The sequence below is a fragment of the Caretta caretta genome, chromosome 2 (assembly GCF_965140235.1).
Source record: "Caretta caretta isolate rCarCar2 chromosome 2, rCarCar1.hap1, whole genome shotgun sequence".
NCBI lineage: Eukaryota > Metazoa > Chordata > Testudines > Cheloniidae > Caretta > Caretta caretta.
In genome coordinates this window covers 212,589,907-212,609,844 of record NC_134207.1, presented here as the reverse complement: position 1 = coordinate 212,609,844, position 19,938 = coordinate 212,589,907, and the positions used below count along the sequence as shown (strand labels likewise).

At 38.2% G+C, this 19,938-nt stretch overlaps 1 protein-coding gene across 19 annotated transcripts in view; it reads left to right on the top strand.

Moving 5' to 3' along the window:
* HDAC9 (histone deacetylase 9) overlaps nucleotides 1-19,021 on the top strand; it is a 704,322-nt gene extending 685,301 nt beyond the window's left edge. For 18 of the 19 annotated variants that reach the window (XM_048838336.2, XM_048838333.2, XM_075125815.1 and 15 more), the window contains 2 exons: nucleotides 1,652-1,805; nucleotides 12,654-19,021. In XM_048838336.2, coding sequence (XP_048694293.1) covers nucleotides 1,652-1,805; nucleotides 12,654-12,693 — 194 coding nt within the window. In that variant the 3' untranslated portion in view covers nucleotides 12,694-19,021. Of the gene's footprint in view, nucleotides 1-1,651; nucleotides 1,810-12,653 lie in introns of those variants that run through there. The other variant, XM_075125810.1, reaches the window with a different exon arrangement.
* Nucleotides 19,022-19,938: the final 917 nt, after the last annotated feature.

Here is a 19,938-nt window from a genome sequence, read left to right as displayed (position 1 = left end):
ACTTTTTTATTTTTTTTTTATTTTAAAGACTAGAGAATATGGTCTCCATAGAATATTTTTGTCTTGTTTTTATAGAATTTGCCAGGCCGCAGCCATTTGGTTTAGTGTTATGTGCATAGTTTTTTAGCCATGGCTCTCATGTGTCTGGAGGAAAATCCAGCTTCTAACACTTAATCTTAACTTTGTAGTATACTTAATACACTTTAGATTTTATTCCCCCCCCATCCCTATTATTTAAAGATCCTGCTAACTATTCAAACATGCACAGTACTAGGGTTCAAAGGAACACCCGTCTTCCATGCTGCCTATCGATCATGGAGATTGACTCATACTTTCATCTTTTGAGTATATTTTAAATAAGGTTATTGCTATCTTGATTGACTGCTGCTGTCTCATTTGACTAAAAACACTCATCTTTTGAAAAGCCTGGAATGGTGTTATATGCCATGTTATCAAAGAAGGAATTTTTAACACTCAGTCCAAAATACACAGTAGTACAATTGGCCCTGCCTGCCAGTTGTTGAAACCCTCCAGCTATCCCACAGCTAAGCACCTTGACCCAACCCACCTCCCAACTGCCAAAATCTTCCTCCTAGTCCTTGGAAAAGTTCCCCTACTTGAGCCCCCCTCTGTCACAGCTGTTGAAACCCTTCCACTAATTCCCAAATAAGTGCTCTGACCCTGCTGCTGGCCCAGCGGCTGGAAGCCTCTTGCTAACCACTGGATAAGTGCTGGTCCCAAACTCCCTTCCAGCCCCCTTCCAGCTCCTACTTTCCAGGTGGCATCCACCTGGAATTTAGTAAGAATTCTATGGATTATTATACTATGAGGAATATGTATGCAAGTTTTAAGTTGTTCACCTGGTTACCACTAATTGACCCCAGTTCTTGAATAACATATTACTGAGTGATTATTTTTCATTCCTACTCACCTACACTTTATTTTTTGCTTCACTTGGGAAGTTTTTCAAAGTCTTTTTTGTTGCAGGCAGAAGGCTGACTACTCTCTCACACTTTTATTCCACTGGTGTGTTTTTACCCCCAAAACCAGAAAAATGTCTTTCTTATAATACCTAGTAGCATTCCAACAAAAGCCAGTGCATATATGAATGTTTTAAATAAATTATTGTTCTAGTACACACCCTGAGGTTGGACGAGAAAGAACATCCAGGACTAACAAACCTGATTGTTCTGGCAACATAACTGCAGGCCATGCTGGCATTCATGACTCCACCCCCCACCCCCTCAAGTCAGTGCTATGTGAGCATTTTGTACAATTATTTTCCTTTTTCTATTCCCATTTGTTGCAAATGCACCTATTGCCCGGCACTATCATACCTATCTGCTCTGAACTTCCTTCTCCTACCATAGATATAGCCAACAGTCTGACTGATAATATGAGTTCGTTAGGCTGTGTGTTACTCCTTTAGTTTATTACCTTCTGGGGAAGGGTGTGACACAGTCCTTGGAATGAGAGCACTTTCCAATTTGGCATTCTTAGATCCGTGGCAGCTTGAAATCCCAATTACAACTGCTTACAGTACAGATTTTAACTTATAATCACTCTGCGCTGGACCGAAGTGATTACTGTGCTTATACCACCATGCTAGCTAAAATTCCCATAAATTATTATGTGTGTTTTTTTTTTGTAGGCAAGTACTGGAAGTCAGTGAAGCCGTATCCTGTGCTAGTGGGTTGTGCTCTGGCTGAGACTCAGAAACAAGAGAGAGAGGAGACGGAGACTGTCTCTGCGATGGCCTCACTGTCAGTGGGTGCTGAACAGTCTTTTTCTCGGGAAGGCACCAGGTAAGTGGACATTGTTGGAAACCCAGATGGCAAGATTTTGTACCCTGGTGTTGTAAGAACCAGAACCCAGATTTTGAAAAGCATTTGATAATTTTGAGTGCTTTGGATTTTGACTCCCCAGCTTGAGACCATTAGGAAAGTATATTGAGTTGGGCATCCAAAAAACAGAGTCACCCTATATGAGGGAATCACCTTTGAAAATGTGTGTATAAATATTTATTAAGATCCACAGTTACTAAATTCACCCCTTCCCCCCTCAAAAACTAAATTAAAAAGCAAAATACTGATGTGAAAAAATCATGAATTGCCAAAGCATAGTTGATCATGGTCTTCTCCTGAGAGGCCATTCAGACCTATTTTAGATTTGACTTTATAAAAATACATTTAAACTGCTTTCAGACAGTCTTAGTCATGATAGACTGAAATCACCACTGTGTTACTTCAGTTTTACACTAATGTAATTCCACTGAATTCAGTGTATGACAAGATGTAAAACTGGAGTAAGACGGTGGAGAATCAGGCCAACTGTATTTAGTGTACCACGATGAAGATAGGTCATCAAATAAAGAGTGCTGATTTTCCCTTCCTGTCAGCTGACATTTCACACTGATCCAGTAAGACCGACTTGGATGTGAATGTAACAATTCTATAAAATGGAACAATAACTGCCAATGCGCTTTTGTCAATACTGTATTTCAAAATGAAGCACTGATGTCTATTGAATAGGGCCATATGCAGTACAATGTTTCTTTAAGGAATTGTTGGAGTCAGAAATGTCGCTTTATAAAAATTACATTATGGAGTTTCCTATTTATTCTCCTTCACCGCCAAACGCGACTGGCCTCTCTGCAGTGGAGACCCAAAAATGCAGTGGAACCTTCTGATTCCACTGGACAAGAGGAAAAAGGGGCAGGAGATAGGGAGGCCCTACAATGGGACTCCTCAGCTCCCTGTGCACTGTGAAGCTGTGCTCCATGACAGCTCTCTCCACAGGAGCATCGAAGGGAGGAGAGAGTTGTGGGTGGGCCAAAGGAGCAGTGGGAGTGTAGCCAATGGATCCATGACTTATGTGAATGTACTGGCAGTTGCTGCCTGTGGGCTGAGTGGTAAGGTTCTAGTCCCTTCAAAACCTGCACTGGCTGTTTTAATCTGAATTCAGCTGACAATTTTACTGATGATGCACAAGGGGGATAACTATAGAACTCAGCAGAATATTGTAGAATCTTCTGTAGTTGTATCGGCTCTCACAAGAGTAAAAACTTGGGTTTTTCAGTAAAGTAAGCAGCTGTGACTCAAAGACACAGATCTAGTGATCTGCACTTGAATAACAGATTATGATTATTGTTTCAGAGTAGCAGCCGTGTAAGTCTGTATTCGCAAAAAGAAAAGGAGTACTTGTGGCACCTTAGAGAATGCGTCCGATGAAGTGAGCTGTAGCTCACGAAAGCTTATGCTCAAATAAATTGGTTAGTCTCTAAGGTGCCACAAGTCCTCCTTTTCTTTTTATGATTATTGTTGTTATTATTATTACAAATACATAAATGCATAGGAAGGAACCATTTTTTTCTTTCAGTGACAGACAGTTGGTCCATATGAGTGATCTTATTTTTGATCCACAACATTGTCAATTAACCCTCAGCTAAGGAATGAACCCAAATGTTTATAATCTAAGTGTGTGGTAATTAGTGCTCTCGTTTGTTAGCCAAGGATGTAAAAACCTTTTCCACATATGAGTGAGGGGCTAATGTAAAGGGACTATAATTTAGGGTTTGGTAACTAATTAATATGATGAAATAAAGCCAAGTTTTAGGCTCTCTTAAATAAAATGTAATTAATTTTGCATATAAAATTACATAGGTTGGAATAATCAGTAATTAAAAGTCATGTTATAAACCTATATTAATCTAAAACTATAGCTACTTCACAGTAATTGATTCTATAATCACTTCAATAAAGCAGTACTTCTGCGAACAACGTATATTCTTAATGCTATGTAAATATATCACCTGACTACTGATAACCTGTGGCAATTTCTACCCCTTCTTGACATGGAATGAATTGAGAGTGCAGCTGAAGGGAGTGTGAGAAAAACGGATGTACTGATATGTATACAAATGGAATTCATTTGGCTGCCAGGTTCACTACACTTCATCAGTTCTGGACGGTAATAGGAATGAATCTGTCATGAATTGTTCTGTGGAAAAATGGCTCCACTTGAAATATCGTTTGTGGTGCTGCAGAGGTTTTTCAGCAGCACAATAAAACCTTTGCATGCCTACATTGCTGATTACACTACCACATTCATAACCTGGACAGTGGTCATTCAAAACCAGCCTTTCCATAAGTGAATGACAGGGGCACCTTTGGACCTGTCCTGTTGGACCAAACTGATAGCCAGGCTCTCCAGTAGCTTTGGCCACCATGTTTCCTTCCCCCCCCCCCACCTTCCTGTTAACAGAGACAAACAAAAATAGTTACTTCTAAAATCTGCTTTCTAGGGCCTGCTTTCTTTGAGATGCTGGGAACCTCCTGAGAGGAACTGTGTGTGCTTAGCACAGGCATGGAGGAACTCTAAAGCAGTATTAGAAACAAAGGGCCTGATTTACCACTGCATTACTCCAATTTTACCCCATCTTAACTCTCTTAAGTTCTGTGAAGTACAACAGCATAAAACTGAAGGAGCACTGCAGTGAGACAGACCCATACAGGATAGTAACACATATAACAATTACAGACCAAGTAAGAGAGCCTCACCCCTGCTCCTGGACGTTTATGGCAGATGTAGAGGGCCCCTCTAAGCTCTGGTTTCAGCTGAGTGAGCATTGCACTGAAACTGGCACTAAAGATGAGAACTGTAAGGCTGCCATCGGAGGATCCCCTGGCAAGCCCTGGTACACAGGGTATGCCAGGTCATGTTGAAGGTAGGGCCAAAGCACACAGTGCTGCAGTCCACATGACAGTCTAGGGAGGGTGCTGTAACTTAGACAGGCCCCCAGAACTGTATAAGTTATGCTAAGAGCCTTTCCACAGCTCAGAGCAACCGGAGAGGATGCAAAGGTGGCTTAAATCCCCTCCCTTCCTCCCTCCACGTACACAGGCATCTGGCCTACAGCTTCTTTGCTGTGCTTCTAGGAGGGGCATCCTAAAGACTCAATCCTGCTTCACTGAATCCATGGTAAAGATCCCACTGACTTCAGCTGTGTAGAATCAGGCTCCCAGATGAAGAGAGCAATAGCAGGAGAGTCTCTTTGTAGGAAACTCTTGCCAGTTATGTTGGAGGATATATTGGTGTTTGGAGTGAGATGACTCATTTTAAACTCAGATTTTGGGTAAAGCAGCTCTTTTTCTGGCCAACTCATATCTGACTCATTTACCACTGATGAATAAAGGATAAAATGCTCCTGGCTAAGAACCATTCTAAGTATTTTTTTTCATTTTCTTTCTTTCTTTCCCTTTTATTTTATTTTATTTATTTATTTTTTTTTGCGGGGGTAAATGACAACACAAAGTAGACAGTTGTTTCAATTTGATTGGCCCTGACATGCTGAGTGAAACAGACTTTATGAAAAGCTATTTTTGTTCTTGGTGTTTTTTTGTTAAAATACTCTATGCATTTTAATATACATTTGAAACGAAATTGTAGACTTCAGAAGAGAATAGATAAGGGAGAAGTGATTTATGGATAGGACAGAAGGGAAAATATGAATGATGCAAATACAAATTTAAATACAGAGACAATTAAATAAACAGCCATGGTCCTATAAACATGTTTAACCACAACACATTGTTTGTGTTGATAACTACTTGTTACCTAAATGAGATACACATTTAACTGATTAGAGCTTTGTAGTGGCCAACAATTGTTTTACAAATCTTTTGTTTTGAAAAAGTTCAGTACAATAGTCTCCTTGATTCTTTTACTTCTTTTTTTTTAAGGAGCAAAGGCTATCTGGTACTTAATTGTTTTACAGCAAGTCATTATAAATTTTAGGAATACATTTAAAAGAATTTAAATTCATGCCCCTGGTTTACCTGGATATAGATTTTATCCAACTAGAAATGAGATATGAAATAAGAAAAGGAGTACTTGTGGCACCTTAGAGACTAACCAATTTATTTGAGCATGAGCTTTCATGAGCTACAGCTCACTTCATCGGATGAAGTGAGCTGTAGCTCATGAAAGCTCATGCTCAAATAAATTGGTTAGTCTCTAAGGTGCCACAAGTACTCCTTTTCTTTTTGCAAAGACAGACTAACACAGCTGTTACTCTGAAACCTGAGATATGAAATGTAATTCCGAGATGTTGGATTAAAATCCATTTTAGAGGATTCTGTGGTTTCTGAACTAAGGATTGGGATTTTCATCATGTTATAATTTCTTTTGGAAAGATTAAGGACCAGATCCTGAGATGCAGCTGTTTTTCATAGACTGCCAGTCATGGTGGGGGGTGTATGTGCAGAGGTGCATAATGCTGGTTTTTGCACTCCTCTGACCCTAGTGTCATCTCTGCGCAGGACTAATCCACCTGCATAAAATTAGAGTATCGTGAGGGCTGCTCTAATTTATGCCAACTGTAAACAGTGCGAGTGGGAGGAAACCACACTCTAGGATTGGCATGGCACAAGGTATTCTGGCCAAGCCCTTTCCTTTCTTGCCTATCTTGTCCTGCTATTCCAGGGCAAGGATAAGAGCCTTATACCAGAAATCACCTTTACACAGTAGTGATCCTCCACAGCTGAGCTAGACGAGGGCCACATTCTGCTGGGCACTGAAACAGCCACACCACACCAGAAAACCTGTTCCTAAGAATGCATTTCTATTGGGAAATTGCAGAACTACTAACTGCAGTTTGTAATCTATCATTTAAATCAGCTTCTGTACCAAATGACTGGAGGATAGCTAATGTGATGCCCATTATTTAAAAAGGCTCCAGCGGCGATCCCAGCAATTACAGCCCAGTAAGCCTAAATTCAGTACCAGGCAGATTGGCTGAAATGATAGTTAAGAACAGAATTATCAGACACATAGATGAACATGATTTGTTGGGGAAGAGTCAACATGGTTTTTGTAAAGGGAAATCATGCCTGACCAATCTACTAGAATTCTTTGAGGGGGTCAGCAAGGATGTGGGCATAGGGGATCCAGTGGATATAGTGTACTTAGATTTTCAGAATGCCTTTGACAAGGTCCCTCACCCAAGGCTCTTAAGCAAACTAAGGTGTTATGGGATAAGAGGGGTAGGTCCTCTAATGGATTGGTAACTGGTTAAAAGATAGGAAACAAAGAGTAGGAATAAATGGTCAGTTTTCAGAATGGAGAGAGCTAAATAGTGGTGTCCCCGAGGGGTCTGTACTGGGACCAGTCCTATTCAACATATTCATAAATGATCTGGAAAAAGGGGTAAACAGTGAGGTGGCAAAATTTGCAGATGATACAAAACTACTCATGATAGTTAAGTCCAAAGCAGATTGAAAAGAGTTAAAAAGGGATCTCATAAAACTGGGTGACTGGACAACAAAATGGCAGATGAAATTCAATGTTGATAAATGCAAAGTAATGTACATTGGAAAACATAATCCCAGTTATATATACCAAATGATGATCTTGGAGTCATTGTGAATAGTTCTCTGAAAACATCCACGCAATGTGCAGTGGAAGTCAAAAAAGCTTACGGAATGTTGGGAATCATTAAGAAAGGGGTAGATAATAAGACAGAAAATATCATATTGCCTCTATATAAATCCCTGGTACTTCCACATCTTGAATACTGTGTTCAGATCCGGTCACCCCATCTCAAAAAAAAATATATTTTGGAATTGGAAAAGGTATAGAAAAGGGCAACAAAAATGATTAGGGGTATGGAACAGCTTCCATATGGGGAGAGATTAATAAGACTGGGAATTTTCAACTTGGAAAAGAGATTAATATGATATGATGGAGGTCTATAAATTCATGACTAGTGTGGAGAAAGTAAATAAGGAAGTGTTATTTACTTCTTCTCATAACACAAGAACTAGGGATCACCAAATGAAATTAATTGGCAGCAAGTTTAAAACAAACACAAGGAAGTATTTCTTCACACAACTCAAAGTCAGCCTGTGGAACTCTTTGCCAGAGGATGTTGTGAAGACCAAGACTACAACAGCATTAAAAAAACCAGATAAGTTCACGAAGGATAGGTCCATCAATGGCTATTAGCCAGGACAGGCAGGGATGCAAAACCATGCTCTGAAGTGTCCCTAGCCTCCGTTTGCCAGAAGCTGGGATTAGGTGATAGTGGATGGATCACTTGATGATTACCTGTTCTGTTCATTCCCTCTGAAGCACCTGTATTGGCCACTGTTGGAAGAGAGGATAGTGGGCTAGATGGGCCAATAATCTGACTCAGTATGGCTATTCTTATGTTCTTACGCTATTTGAGCATTTGACAGTCCTCTGTTGCTTAGAACCATACCTTGTACTTTTATTTTTAATCTCAGTGTGATGATGTTGAGCTGAGAAATCTGTGTAATTCCAATTTCTAAAATGAGGAAAACACTTTTTTGGTGACATACAATTTTTTTCTCCTGTATTCTTAACAGTGAATGAAACAAATATAGAAACAAATCATTTTAAACAGTATTCCAAATAAATGTTTTAATTCCAGATTTGGGATCAGAAGGAGGATTTTTTTTCAGCAGGCTGATTTTTGAAAACCAGACTGTTCATTAAGGGCAGAATAACAAAGTATCTGAAAGATCATAAGATGTTAGGATCTAGCCAGCCTGAATTCTGCAAAGGAAAATCATGTCTCACTAATCGCTTAGAATTCTTTGAACATGTCAGTAGAGTAGTGGATAAGGAAGAACAGCTGGCACAATTGGTTTAGACTTTCAAAAGGGCTTTGACTGCTACTAAAGATATTAAATAGTCATGGGGTGAGAGGCAAAGTGCTGTAATGCATCAAATGCTGGCTCGGAGACAGAAAGTAAAGAGTAATTTTTATCATGGCAAAAGTTAACAAAGGGTGCCTCAAAGGTGTGTAGTAGGTTCAGTGTTATTTAATATGTTTATTAATGATCTGGAAAGTGGGGTGAATAATGAGTAGCAAAATTTGACTCAAAGTTATTTAGGTTAGTTATCACCAGAGAGGACTGAGTGGAACTTCAGAGAGAATTAAACAAGCTATGTGAATGAGCAACTTGATGGGAACTGAAGTTCAATGCTGATAAAGTGCACATTGGAGGGAAAAAGTTGAACTATTCAGACATTTTTCAGGGATCTAAATTAACGGTATCAGCTCAAGAAAGAAATATGGGGATCATTATAGACAGCTCAATGAAGACCTCTGCTCTATGTGCAGCTATAGTCAAAAAGCAAACAAGAAGTTAGGATGCATAAGGAGTAGGATAGCAAATAATAAAAAGAATAGTATAATACCTTTATATAAATGAGTGGTGCATCCTTATCTGCAGCACTGTGTGCTGTGCTGATCACCCCATCTTCAAAAAGCAATTACAGAACTAGAGGGGACTCAGAGAACGGTGATGAGAGTGAGCAAGGGCACAGAAAAATACTTGTATGAAAAGAGATTGAAAAGATTAGGACTCTTGACCTTAGATGGAGACGAGTAAGAGGGAACATGATAAAGCATATAAAACAATGATGGTATGGAGAAGGTACATCAGGATCTTCAGTTCTCCTTGTTAAAATACAAGAACAAAGACAAAAATTGAAAACTGAGAAAGGAAATATATTAAACATTGCCACAGAAGTCATTGAGGCCAAGAATTTAACAAGATTCAAAATGAGATTGTTTATTTATATGGATAGCAAGAATATCCAACATTATCGTTATTAATAACAAAATTTGGAAAGGATTCCAAAACCTCATTCTTCAGGTTTCAAGCCAATCTCTAACTCTAAGAGACAAGGATGAGACCTAATGTGCGTATATATGTGTTGGGAGGTGGAGGTGGGGTGGGCAGATTATCCCAGACCTTTCTACAGTCGCCTTCTTTCACCTTCTTGGAGGGATCTACTACCAGTCACTCTCAGAAACAGAACACTGGACTAGATGGATTTCAAGTCTGATTCCGTATGTCAGTTCCTAGATTATGATGTGAGAATGAATTCAAAGGAAGATGGATTAGTGAGCAGAGAAACCAGGTGAAGTGATCAAAGTTGCAGGATAATATATTTAAGAATCCATGGATTTTCAATTTGGCATGTGGGTATCACTTCTACATAGGTGAGTGTGTGTGTGTGTAATGATATATATACACAGACACATATATTATATATATATATGTAAAATATGGTCAATTTCTGCTTTTAGCTTAATCCTTGCAATCCTATTGAAGTCAATGGTTTGCATGAATATAAAGGAAAGAAAACGGTCTGTTAAAATCAACACAATTGTCAAAATCCCTAAAAACTATTCTCTAATAACTTTTCTATACATAAAAATAGCATGACTTTATAGTCTGATATTTTGTGATCTTCCAGGGCTCTAAGTGGATTTAGTGAAAAGATGGGACTCTCCCCTTGGAACTGGTGGGAAGCTCTGAAGGCTAGGAAGCTAATAGACCTGTAGCCTGTCACTGGTATAGGCCCTGATCCTTCCAGATGAGGGATAAATTAGAATATGGGTGAATTCACATTGTGGGAAAGATGGCTGTGTTTATCCAGCCTGTTGTCTGTAGCACAAAATGGCAGCTATTTGAAACTGCTCAGAAGTTTGAAATATTAGATGTATCCTCTGGGGAGATGGATTAGCAGAGTTCAGGTGAGACAGTCAAGAATCACAGAATCGTAGAAAAGCCAATACATCAAGTATAGAATCATAGGAATGCTATGATAAGCCTTGTGGAGAGGTTATGCTAGGAGGCTCTCTCTTCACCTCCAGTGGTAGCAGATAGGCAGAATCTAGTCGCTTCTATTCTGGGACCCATTTCTGTTGACAATGATGTGCATTTTTGGGGGCAAATGCTATGAAAACCCTATGTTATACAACACATCCCTACTCTCTCACACAAATCAACCATCCTAAGATAATTTGTCTATCTGTAGCTTGATTTTTGTACATTTTGTCTGTTAGCCTTAATATACATGTTGTATACACAGCGATGACTCACTTCGAGATGTTATGATGAGTGCATATTTACCACAGAGTCAGTGGGGCATTTATACCCTATCACTGGAATTCAGTGCACCACACTGAGTAGTGGGCCATGTGTTAGTGATCTCAAGAGGGGACTGGGACACCTTCATCAGGCCACAGAATGGCTGCGTAGCTCATTGAAACATTTAAAAAATACCACTGAAAAATTTAACCTACTTTTTCCCTAAAATGTCCATGAACATGGGCATATGCTTATGCCCCCTTACATGTGTGGCAATAGTCTGTCTGAAAATAGATACACCAATCCTATCCAGCCCTGCTCCTGCCACATTTTCAAACATACCTTCACAGAACTGTATGCATGGGAGTACACGTCTGTAGAGCTCCCATAAATTCCATTCCCTTTCAACTCCCAGGAGCAGCAGAACGTGAGTGGTTACGTTGCATATGAGACCCTCCACAGCGTGGGGAAGGGGGAAGGATTTGTGCTTTATGGATTAATAATCCAAACACATTGTAAAAATCTTTATGGAAAGTAGTCAGTTACAAGATATTTGCTTTTTCATATTACACTCGTTTTATTTTATTTTTTTCAAAATACCAGAAGTGATTAGTGATTGGATTAATAACCTGTATAAATTCCTTTAAAGAGACACTGCTGAATTTTCATTGGAGGAGCCTTAAATAAAGTCCAGATTCAGTTAAAGTTCTTTGGCTTCCTTGCTGCAGAAACCCGTGTAAGACTATTCAAGCCCTAAATAATTAATTTTCTAGGGCTTGCATGAGAGCTTCCACTTCCTGGGGGAGGTTTTATTGAATCCAAACGTTAAGTGAGATTTACTGGTGAATGCCTCTTTTTGGTTTAGTCTTCCTCTCATGTAAAAAAATGGCTTGAACTGCCTTTTTTGTTTTTCAATTGAAGTTCCAAGCTTAGATGTCAAATTATTTCTTAGGAAAGAAAATGGTCATGTCCAAATTCTTAAGATCTTCAACAATGAGGTTTCTAATATAATCTTTGACAATCCCTTATATAGTGGATGCTGATACTGGGGCAGATCCTCCGCTGGCGTAACTTGTCGTAAAGCTATGACAGTTTATACCAGCTGTACATCTTTAACAGTCGATTTTGGTTTTGCCTGAGTGGAATGTCTCCCAGATGATTTCTAGTAAAGGATAGGTGTCTAATCTGATTATATATTATTAATAGATGCCTGCTGTATGGCAGTGATCTGCTAATCAAATTCAGAATTTGGTCTTAGAAATTTTAGGAAGGCATGCAACCAACCACTGTAGTTACGAAAGTGCAGAAGCAAAAATCAGAGGACTGGCATGTCAGCTAACTACATGGTGACTATTTGGTTTTAATGGTATGGTCCCAGCTGAAGAAGAGTAATTAATTTTTAGTTGCAAATGCTTGAAAAATAAAAGTATCCCAGCTAATTTTTTCATTAAATTAATTGACTCTGCTGACACAACGCATGTACATTTCTGAACCTGACATTATAAAATATTCTGACATATTTTAATATAAACAGGAACATTTGCAGTGATTGCTTAGATCTAAAATGTTTTTCCACTTGACATTTGTTTATACTTCCTAAGAAAGAAACTCTATTTATGGATAACTGAATAACACAAATAAACATCAGAGAGAGTTGAAAAATCAGCTTTGATTATGCATGAAAATCTACAATGTCATTGTGTACTCTTGCGCTGTATTCTGATTGCCTGTTTATTTTTACAGAGCTGCTGGCGAGCCCATGGAAGAAGAACCAGCCTTGTGAAGTGCCAAGTCCTCCCTGATATTTCCTGTGTGTGACATCATTGTGTATCCCCCCAAAGCACCCTCAGACATGTCTTGTCTGCTGCTTGGGTGGCACAGATCAGATGGAACATAAACACTGGGCACAAAACTCTGAACAGCAGCTTCACTTGTTCTTTGGATGGACTTGAAAGGGCCCTAAAGATTCCTTAAATGTAACCGCTACAATTCTAAAGTTACCATAAATCAGGCTTGAGAGAAAGAGCCTAGTGCATGCTTTTAATATGCTGTGTGACCCACTCACTGACATAAATTGTGAAATAGAAATATTAAAATATTTTACATGATAGATTACTGATAGCTACAAAAATTGCAACATCCAGCAAAATTCTGGGGAAACTCCACGAATCACTCTTTCTGACATTCTGAAAAACTTTTTACTGGGTAATCGTTTTCACACTGTGTTAAATTGTTAATAGAACTTGTTGTCTGTGCTTCGTGTAATGAAATAATGGATAGTTCATAAACCGTGTCTTTTTAAGGCAATGTACTGAATTCTTGTTTGGATAAATTAAAGACGTGTAAATTAGGATGAGAGAATTTTAGCTAAAAAGAAAGCACTGCTTGCTGTACTTTAAGTCCCCCAAAGTACTGTGCTTGGTGGTGTGTTGTTTTATTTTCTCTCTTTCTAGAATTATATCCATGTTTAATGTATAATTTTATATCAATAACACCATAATCAAGGTTCTCTACAATGAGTGATCTTCTGCCTTTTTAAAAATGCTGCACTCTGCAGAGTTGACAGTAGCTTTCAGCATATGTGCGTTAGAGACTCATATAGTCTCTGAAAAATGGATGACTTTTCAAAAGTTGTTTTAGTTTGTTTTGCATCCTGACTCTAAGAAGAGAAAGCTTAAGTATTTGTGTGAGCTCATTGGAAGCTCAGGTGTTTCTGCAGTGATAATTTGTTGAGAGGTTTTTTTACACGTCACCATCTGAATGCAAACAGATTATTTTCATTACTGCAGATTCACAGAAGTTAGTGTTGCTTAAAAAGTTTCAAAGGGTTTAGTCTATATTTTAGATCCTTAAAAGTAGCAAAATGTCCTTGAAAAGTGACTTTAACTCCTTAAATTAATGTTTGAGAGTGTAATATAGAACTGTGCCTTTAGCAGATAATGAACACTTAAACTATTACACATGTTGCCTTATTGTCAGAAGGTAAAAGGGAACAGGGCATTTATGTAGAATACTTTAAATGAACACAAATTGTGATACAGCAAGTTTAGTTTTGTTTACAATGTCCCCCAACCCCCACACCAGTGAACCCTGGGAGCTGTTTTACTTACCTTGAAGAATTCTACTTGCAGTATTTGAAAGCTGGCTTTGCTTTTGAAAGTAAGTGATGTTCATTTTTTATATATTTTCCAAACTCAAAGGATATATTAAAGCCATAAGTGAAGACTGTCATGCTTTTTATTCAAAAATCTCAAAGAAACCTTAATTAAAACAAGATTTTGGGGAATGCCATGATATGAAAGATATGGAACAATATGGTTTCAGTTATAGGGGACTCAAACCTGTAAATCAAAGATGAAAGATTTCACTCAAATAGAATTATATAATTCTCTTTTGTTATGCAGTCAGACTATATTTTTCATGCATTTGGGTTTGTTTACAATTAGCATTTTCATTTTAAAGACTTTTATTACTTATACAAAAACTCTCTTGGAAATCTTGGAAATTTGAGCCACTCTTTGAAATAGGAAATCTAAAAGGAATGTAATTTCCTATAACATGGAGTAGACTTCTATTTTGAAAGAGTTACGTTAAAATGGATATATACCATTCATTAATTTTTAAAATAAAATAAAATTCTGCCCACACTTTTATGAGCTAATTCCTGCTTGTTTTACTAATGCAAATAGTCCCAACAGGCTAAATTCATTCAGGTGTAATTCTCTCCCATGGAATTAAACCAAAGCTGAATATGGTCCATTGACTTGAATGGGACTATTCAGATGAATAAAGCAATCAGGATTTGGTCCTGTATTATCAAAGGAGCTAGTTATGACAATCTTACCTGTCAGTTATTGCAATTTTCTAGTAATCATCAAAGAAACTGTGCTCCAAGGAAACCAAGAACCATGGCTGATGGATTGGGTATTTTAAAACAGTTGTCCTGATTTAAAACAATGTGATGTAATATTTTATTTGGATACATAATTGGGAGGATTTAAAAATAACCTAAAAATCTATTTGCATTTTCTAGCATATATTCAAATAAGAATGACTGATCTACACTAATTTAACTCTGTATTTATGGGGGGAAATGTGCAGGCACCAGCTAAGTCAGTCTTGGTAATTGGAATCATTTTACAATTTCCAAGACCATTTGGATTAAAAATACATTATTAAAGCAATCTCACATTCATGCTTTCCTATAGACAGACATGCATATATGAGACTGTACACTGTTGGGTCCAGTTAGAATCATTTGGAGAAGCAAATGTGCAGATAAACTACACATAGGATTAATGACATATGACTGTGGGCCTGCTCTTGTTCCCACTGAAGTCAATAACAAAACTCTCATCGATTTCAACGGAAGGAAGATTGGGCCCTGTATTTGCAAGTTCAGAGCACCATTGCTTTTTGATTATACCATTACAAGATACAGCATAGCCCTGTGGGACATGACTGAAGCTTATGGAGAATATCAACACTCTCTTTAAAACAAACCAGTGCTTTCTGAGAGGGCAGTTTCACTTGCTGCTGTTTTATTTTCATTGTTTTTTTTTTATTTTGATTACCAACAATAGCTCCCCATGGGATGCTGTTTGACTCTCTCCCATTTAAGCACAGATTTTAGCCATATCTCTTGGTCAATAATCACACCCACCCACTTAAAAATGCTTGTTTTTAATTGAAATCAAGCCCAAATTTCCAAAAGTGTTCACTAATTTTAGGTGTCTCCATTTTTCAGTTTCCAAGTTTAGACATGTAAGAATTGACTTACAGAGGAATGGCAGACTTGTAGCAACCATTGACTTAAACTTGATTTGGACATGACTCGCACTTCTGAAAATTAAGTCCCCAGTGTCTAAAGTTGGCCACCAAAAAAATGAGGCTCACAAAATTAGATTACTTCTGAAAATGTGGGCCTAAATATTCATACAATGGGACATTCATATGGGAGCCATTATGTCATGGAGAAGGTGGAGTCAAAGGAGGTATACAGAGGCCTGGGACCTCCATGTGATTCTCTTACCTACTATGGAAGTCAGAACCTCAGCCAGTTTTGGGGACAATCACTCCCCTGTCATTTCTATAGGTGTTCATGGTTCAGGTGGGAGACCTTGCAGGAAATTCAGAATCGAAACTCATAGTGATTCCAAGCCCCTGTATCTGATAAACCAGATGGGGATAGCATGTAGCATAATATCAAGACCAACTTGTTTTTCTGCACTATAATACCTTTACTGGACTGGGGTGGAAATAACGAATATTCAACCGCTAATAACTCAGTGTATCCTGTGGTTCATTTTCTAACTTTTCTTGTGGGAATCATATGTGTACTAATTTGTTTTAGTACAAGGTGCAGCAATTATGGGCCTGATTCTGTGGTTCTTACTTCCCATAAAAGTAATCTAAGCCCACAGAAGTCTAGCCAATGTAAAGACTGCAGGATGGGTCCTTTGCTTGCATACCTACTTAATTTTACTTACCATGAAAGTGAGGAAACTAGTTTGAGGAAATCAAACCTGAAAAACCCACTAACCTCTATTATATAAAACTAATAAAATAACTAGAGAATAAAAATAACTCTTATATAAGCAAAGCTTACTTTGTCTTTTATATTAAAAAAACCCCAACAAAGCACAGCTAAGGATAAGGTGGCAAAATTATTCTCTGACTGGAATATCTTGGGGGTTTTTTTCCTGCAGATATCTTGTCTGAATACAGACTCCCTTAGAAGCTGGGACGCATAATTGGAGATGAAATATTAGAAAGTTTGTGCTGAAGCCAATTCCAGAGGTACTGCAGAGACCAAGAACTGGAGACAGACTAGTTTGTGTAGACATACAGCTAAACACTTCCAGGGCAATCTGTCTGGAACAAGGAACCCAGAGGAAGATTGCCACAGCCACAAATGGCAATTAGGCACCTAACCCCCATTAACTTGTAGCGCAAAGTGCCTAACTGCCATCTACACCTGTGAAAATTCCTCTCCCCTTCCAAAAAAAAAAACAAAAGTAAAAAAAGAATAGCGACAATTAGGTGCCCTGCCCTTAAAATGTGCTCCATGTAGTCATCCCTCTTACCTAAAATGCACAAGCCTCGAGAAGAGATGCTCTCTAACATGAGAACTATAGAGAAATAGAAGGTTCTGCTCCAGTGGTCCTTCCAAGGGCCTAAATAACAGTAAACACAGTTGTTTTATTTTAAAAGGTCGCTCATAGGACCTGGTGAACCACTGTAAAGTGTGTGGGGGGAGGGGAGAGGGGTCATTTTGGTTATTTTTTTCAGACTCCATATGGAGGTAAAAGAGAATAAATATGTTGATAGGGGAAGCCTGCTGGGAAAGAATTTCTCTTAACTCTGCTACCTGGAATTGGAAGGGTTTGGGGATTTTGTTGTTTCTTTAGCTTTTACTTTTCACTTCACTTATTATGTGTTTCATTTTAACTATGCTTTTTTTTGCAGAGTACAAAATCTGTTAGTTCTGACAGAAGCCTCTATGCTTGATGTGGGAATAAGAATAACTTATCTCCGTCACTTCTCACAGAATAAACAGTCTTCTTTATTTGCAATTAAATGCTTAGTTTTGTAACAGATCCAAACTGGAGTCAGTATTTTATTAGTTCGATTTCACTGTCTGTCTGCTGATTGTTGTGACTTTGAAACTAACATTCCTTTCTAACCTCAAAAATGGCCCATTTGGGGACTAGCAATGTAATATTTTCATTTGGTCCGAAAGGGGGATTTTTGTTCCATGGCATCTTGCTACCAGCTCAGCAGAAGCGAAGTTTTAGGCACTAGGAACTAGCACACCACAAGAGAAAAGCTAAAAACAAAAAGAACTTTCCAGCTGGTACTGCATATACTGTATGTACTCTCCAGTCCCTCCTCATAGAGCTGGATTCTGCAGCTCTGCATTTTATGACCATTTATAAAATATTCTGCATATGAGGCTGCTTGGTTTTAAAAGCTGAATGTGAATGATTAAGCTGTAACACTGTAGGTCCAGTCATGTAGTACTTGGAGTGTGCATAAGGTCCGCAGAAATATGAACCATAAACCTTAGGAGCTCTGTCACTATATTATGTGAGAGGTGATTCTTCTTTGCTAAATCTCCAAATGCTTTTCCTGAATTTTAAGGTACTCCCCAGGGTATTTCTGGATATTCGCTGCCTGTAGGCACATCTGCAAAGGCAAAGTTGCATGGAGCCTGATCCAAAGTCCACTGAAGACAATGGAACATCTCCCATTGACTTCAATGTGCTTTGGATGAGGTCCATTAAGCAGCGCTGGATCCAGACCTAAACTCTGGATCCAAACATGCCTGAACGTGCACATCTGCCCAAGCAAAAAAAAAAAAGAAAAAAAGGGTGCGGGGGGAGGGCCGGAATTATGCCGCCCCAAGCACGTGCTTGCTTTGCTGGTGCCTAGAGCCAGTCCTGCTCTGCAGACCCCTCACCCTTGCTACTTTATTTATTACCATGTTAAACTACCTGTTAGATTTAACATTTTAAAATAAGGATGCAGTAGAACAACAAAAAGCAACACCTGGTACATTTGTTGTTAAATCTTTCAGAACAAGCTTGTTGCTGTGTATGTCAACAATGCTGCTTTTTTCTCTGGTCTAAAGATGCACAGTTGAAATGTCAATTTTTAGTTTAAATTGTTGTTTGCTATCTGTTTCTATAATAAAAGAGATACGTTGGGTTCTCTGCTTTAAAAGTTTCATTGGTCATTTATCTTTCCAGCTTCATTAACGTAGGAGCTGCTGAGAAAAATTTAAATTGCCAAACCTGTTTGGAAAGCAGTGGGATCATCCCAAATGTGCAAAACTCTTCTAGAATAAAAGGTTAATATTAATATTGCTGTGCAACTAAGAGGAGCCAGTGGATCATTATTAGTCCTGATACGTTTTTGTATCTGAAAGCATCCATTGGGTGACTTTGAGTAGTGTTGTGCTCCAAAAATTTGTTGGTTGTAGATATATAGGCGTTGGACTGGTGTAAGTAGACTTCAATCAAGTTGTGAAAATTCCTTTTGTCTTGCGTTTTGTATAATTATTTGACTATTAATCTTGTTCTAGTGTGAATAAAGGCTATTTGAAATAAGATTGTTTCATACTCTGCTCTGGTTTTGCGGTTTTTTTTCTGTTATTAAAAATCTGGATTAAATAGATGTTCAGCATCTGAACTTGCCACCCTGGTTGAATCAGAGGAATTTGACTAATAAAACATAAAGGGTTGAGTGTGATGAAGCTGGAGTGCATAAAAAACTGAACCGCAAACGTTAATGTAAAAGTAATGTTATATGTCAGACTAAAACCCACATAAGGCAAAAAAGACTCAGAATTAAGGCTGAAAACCCAAGCTCATATTCTGTACTTAATTTTGCTCATTGTTCTGAGGCAATGCGGAATTTGCAGTGGGCCCAATTCTCCCCCTATTGAAATATGTATTATCACACACCCTGTTTTGAAAGCTCTTCAGAACCTACTCCTTTTGGGGAAGAAATATACAGTACACTACTGTAATAGTACAAACACTACAGTGTACTACCATATTACTATAATTTGGGGGCTTACTATTGTGTGATAGCATACTAGTTTTCATTTAAGAGCTAAAGACCAGGGTGGAATAAATAAAAAATGTCATATTTAACTTGGAATAAATTTTCATCATATTCACATAATCCAAAGAGGCCTCTGAATTTAGGCCTGTGAAATCCGCTCCTGTGTGTGGTATTTTGTGCTCACAGAATTGGAAAATCTAGCATTCAAATGGCTAGTTGGGTGCACAAGTATCTGATTTGCAAAGGAAAATCCCTGTTTGCCTACACAAATGGGGATTTTGCAGGCACTATTTCAGAGGCCATTTAAAAAAAAAGCAAAAAAAAAAAGAGCCTTATTTCAGTTTAAATTAGTTCTCCAGAATTCAATGTCTTTTTATTTCTTAATCATCCTGATGAGGGGGAGTGGGGGGAAATCTGCCTTGTACAACATATTGTGATTATATAACATTTATATTTG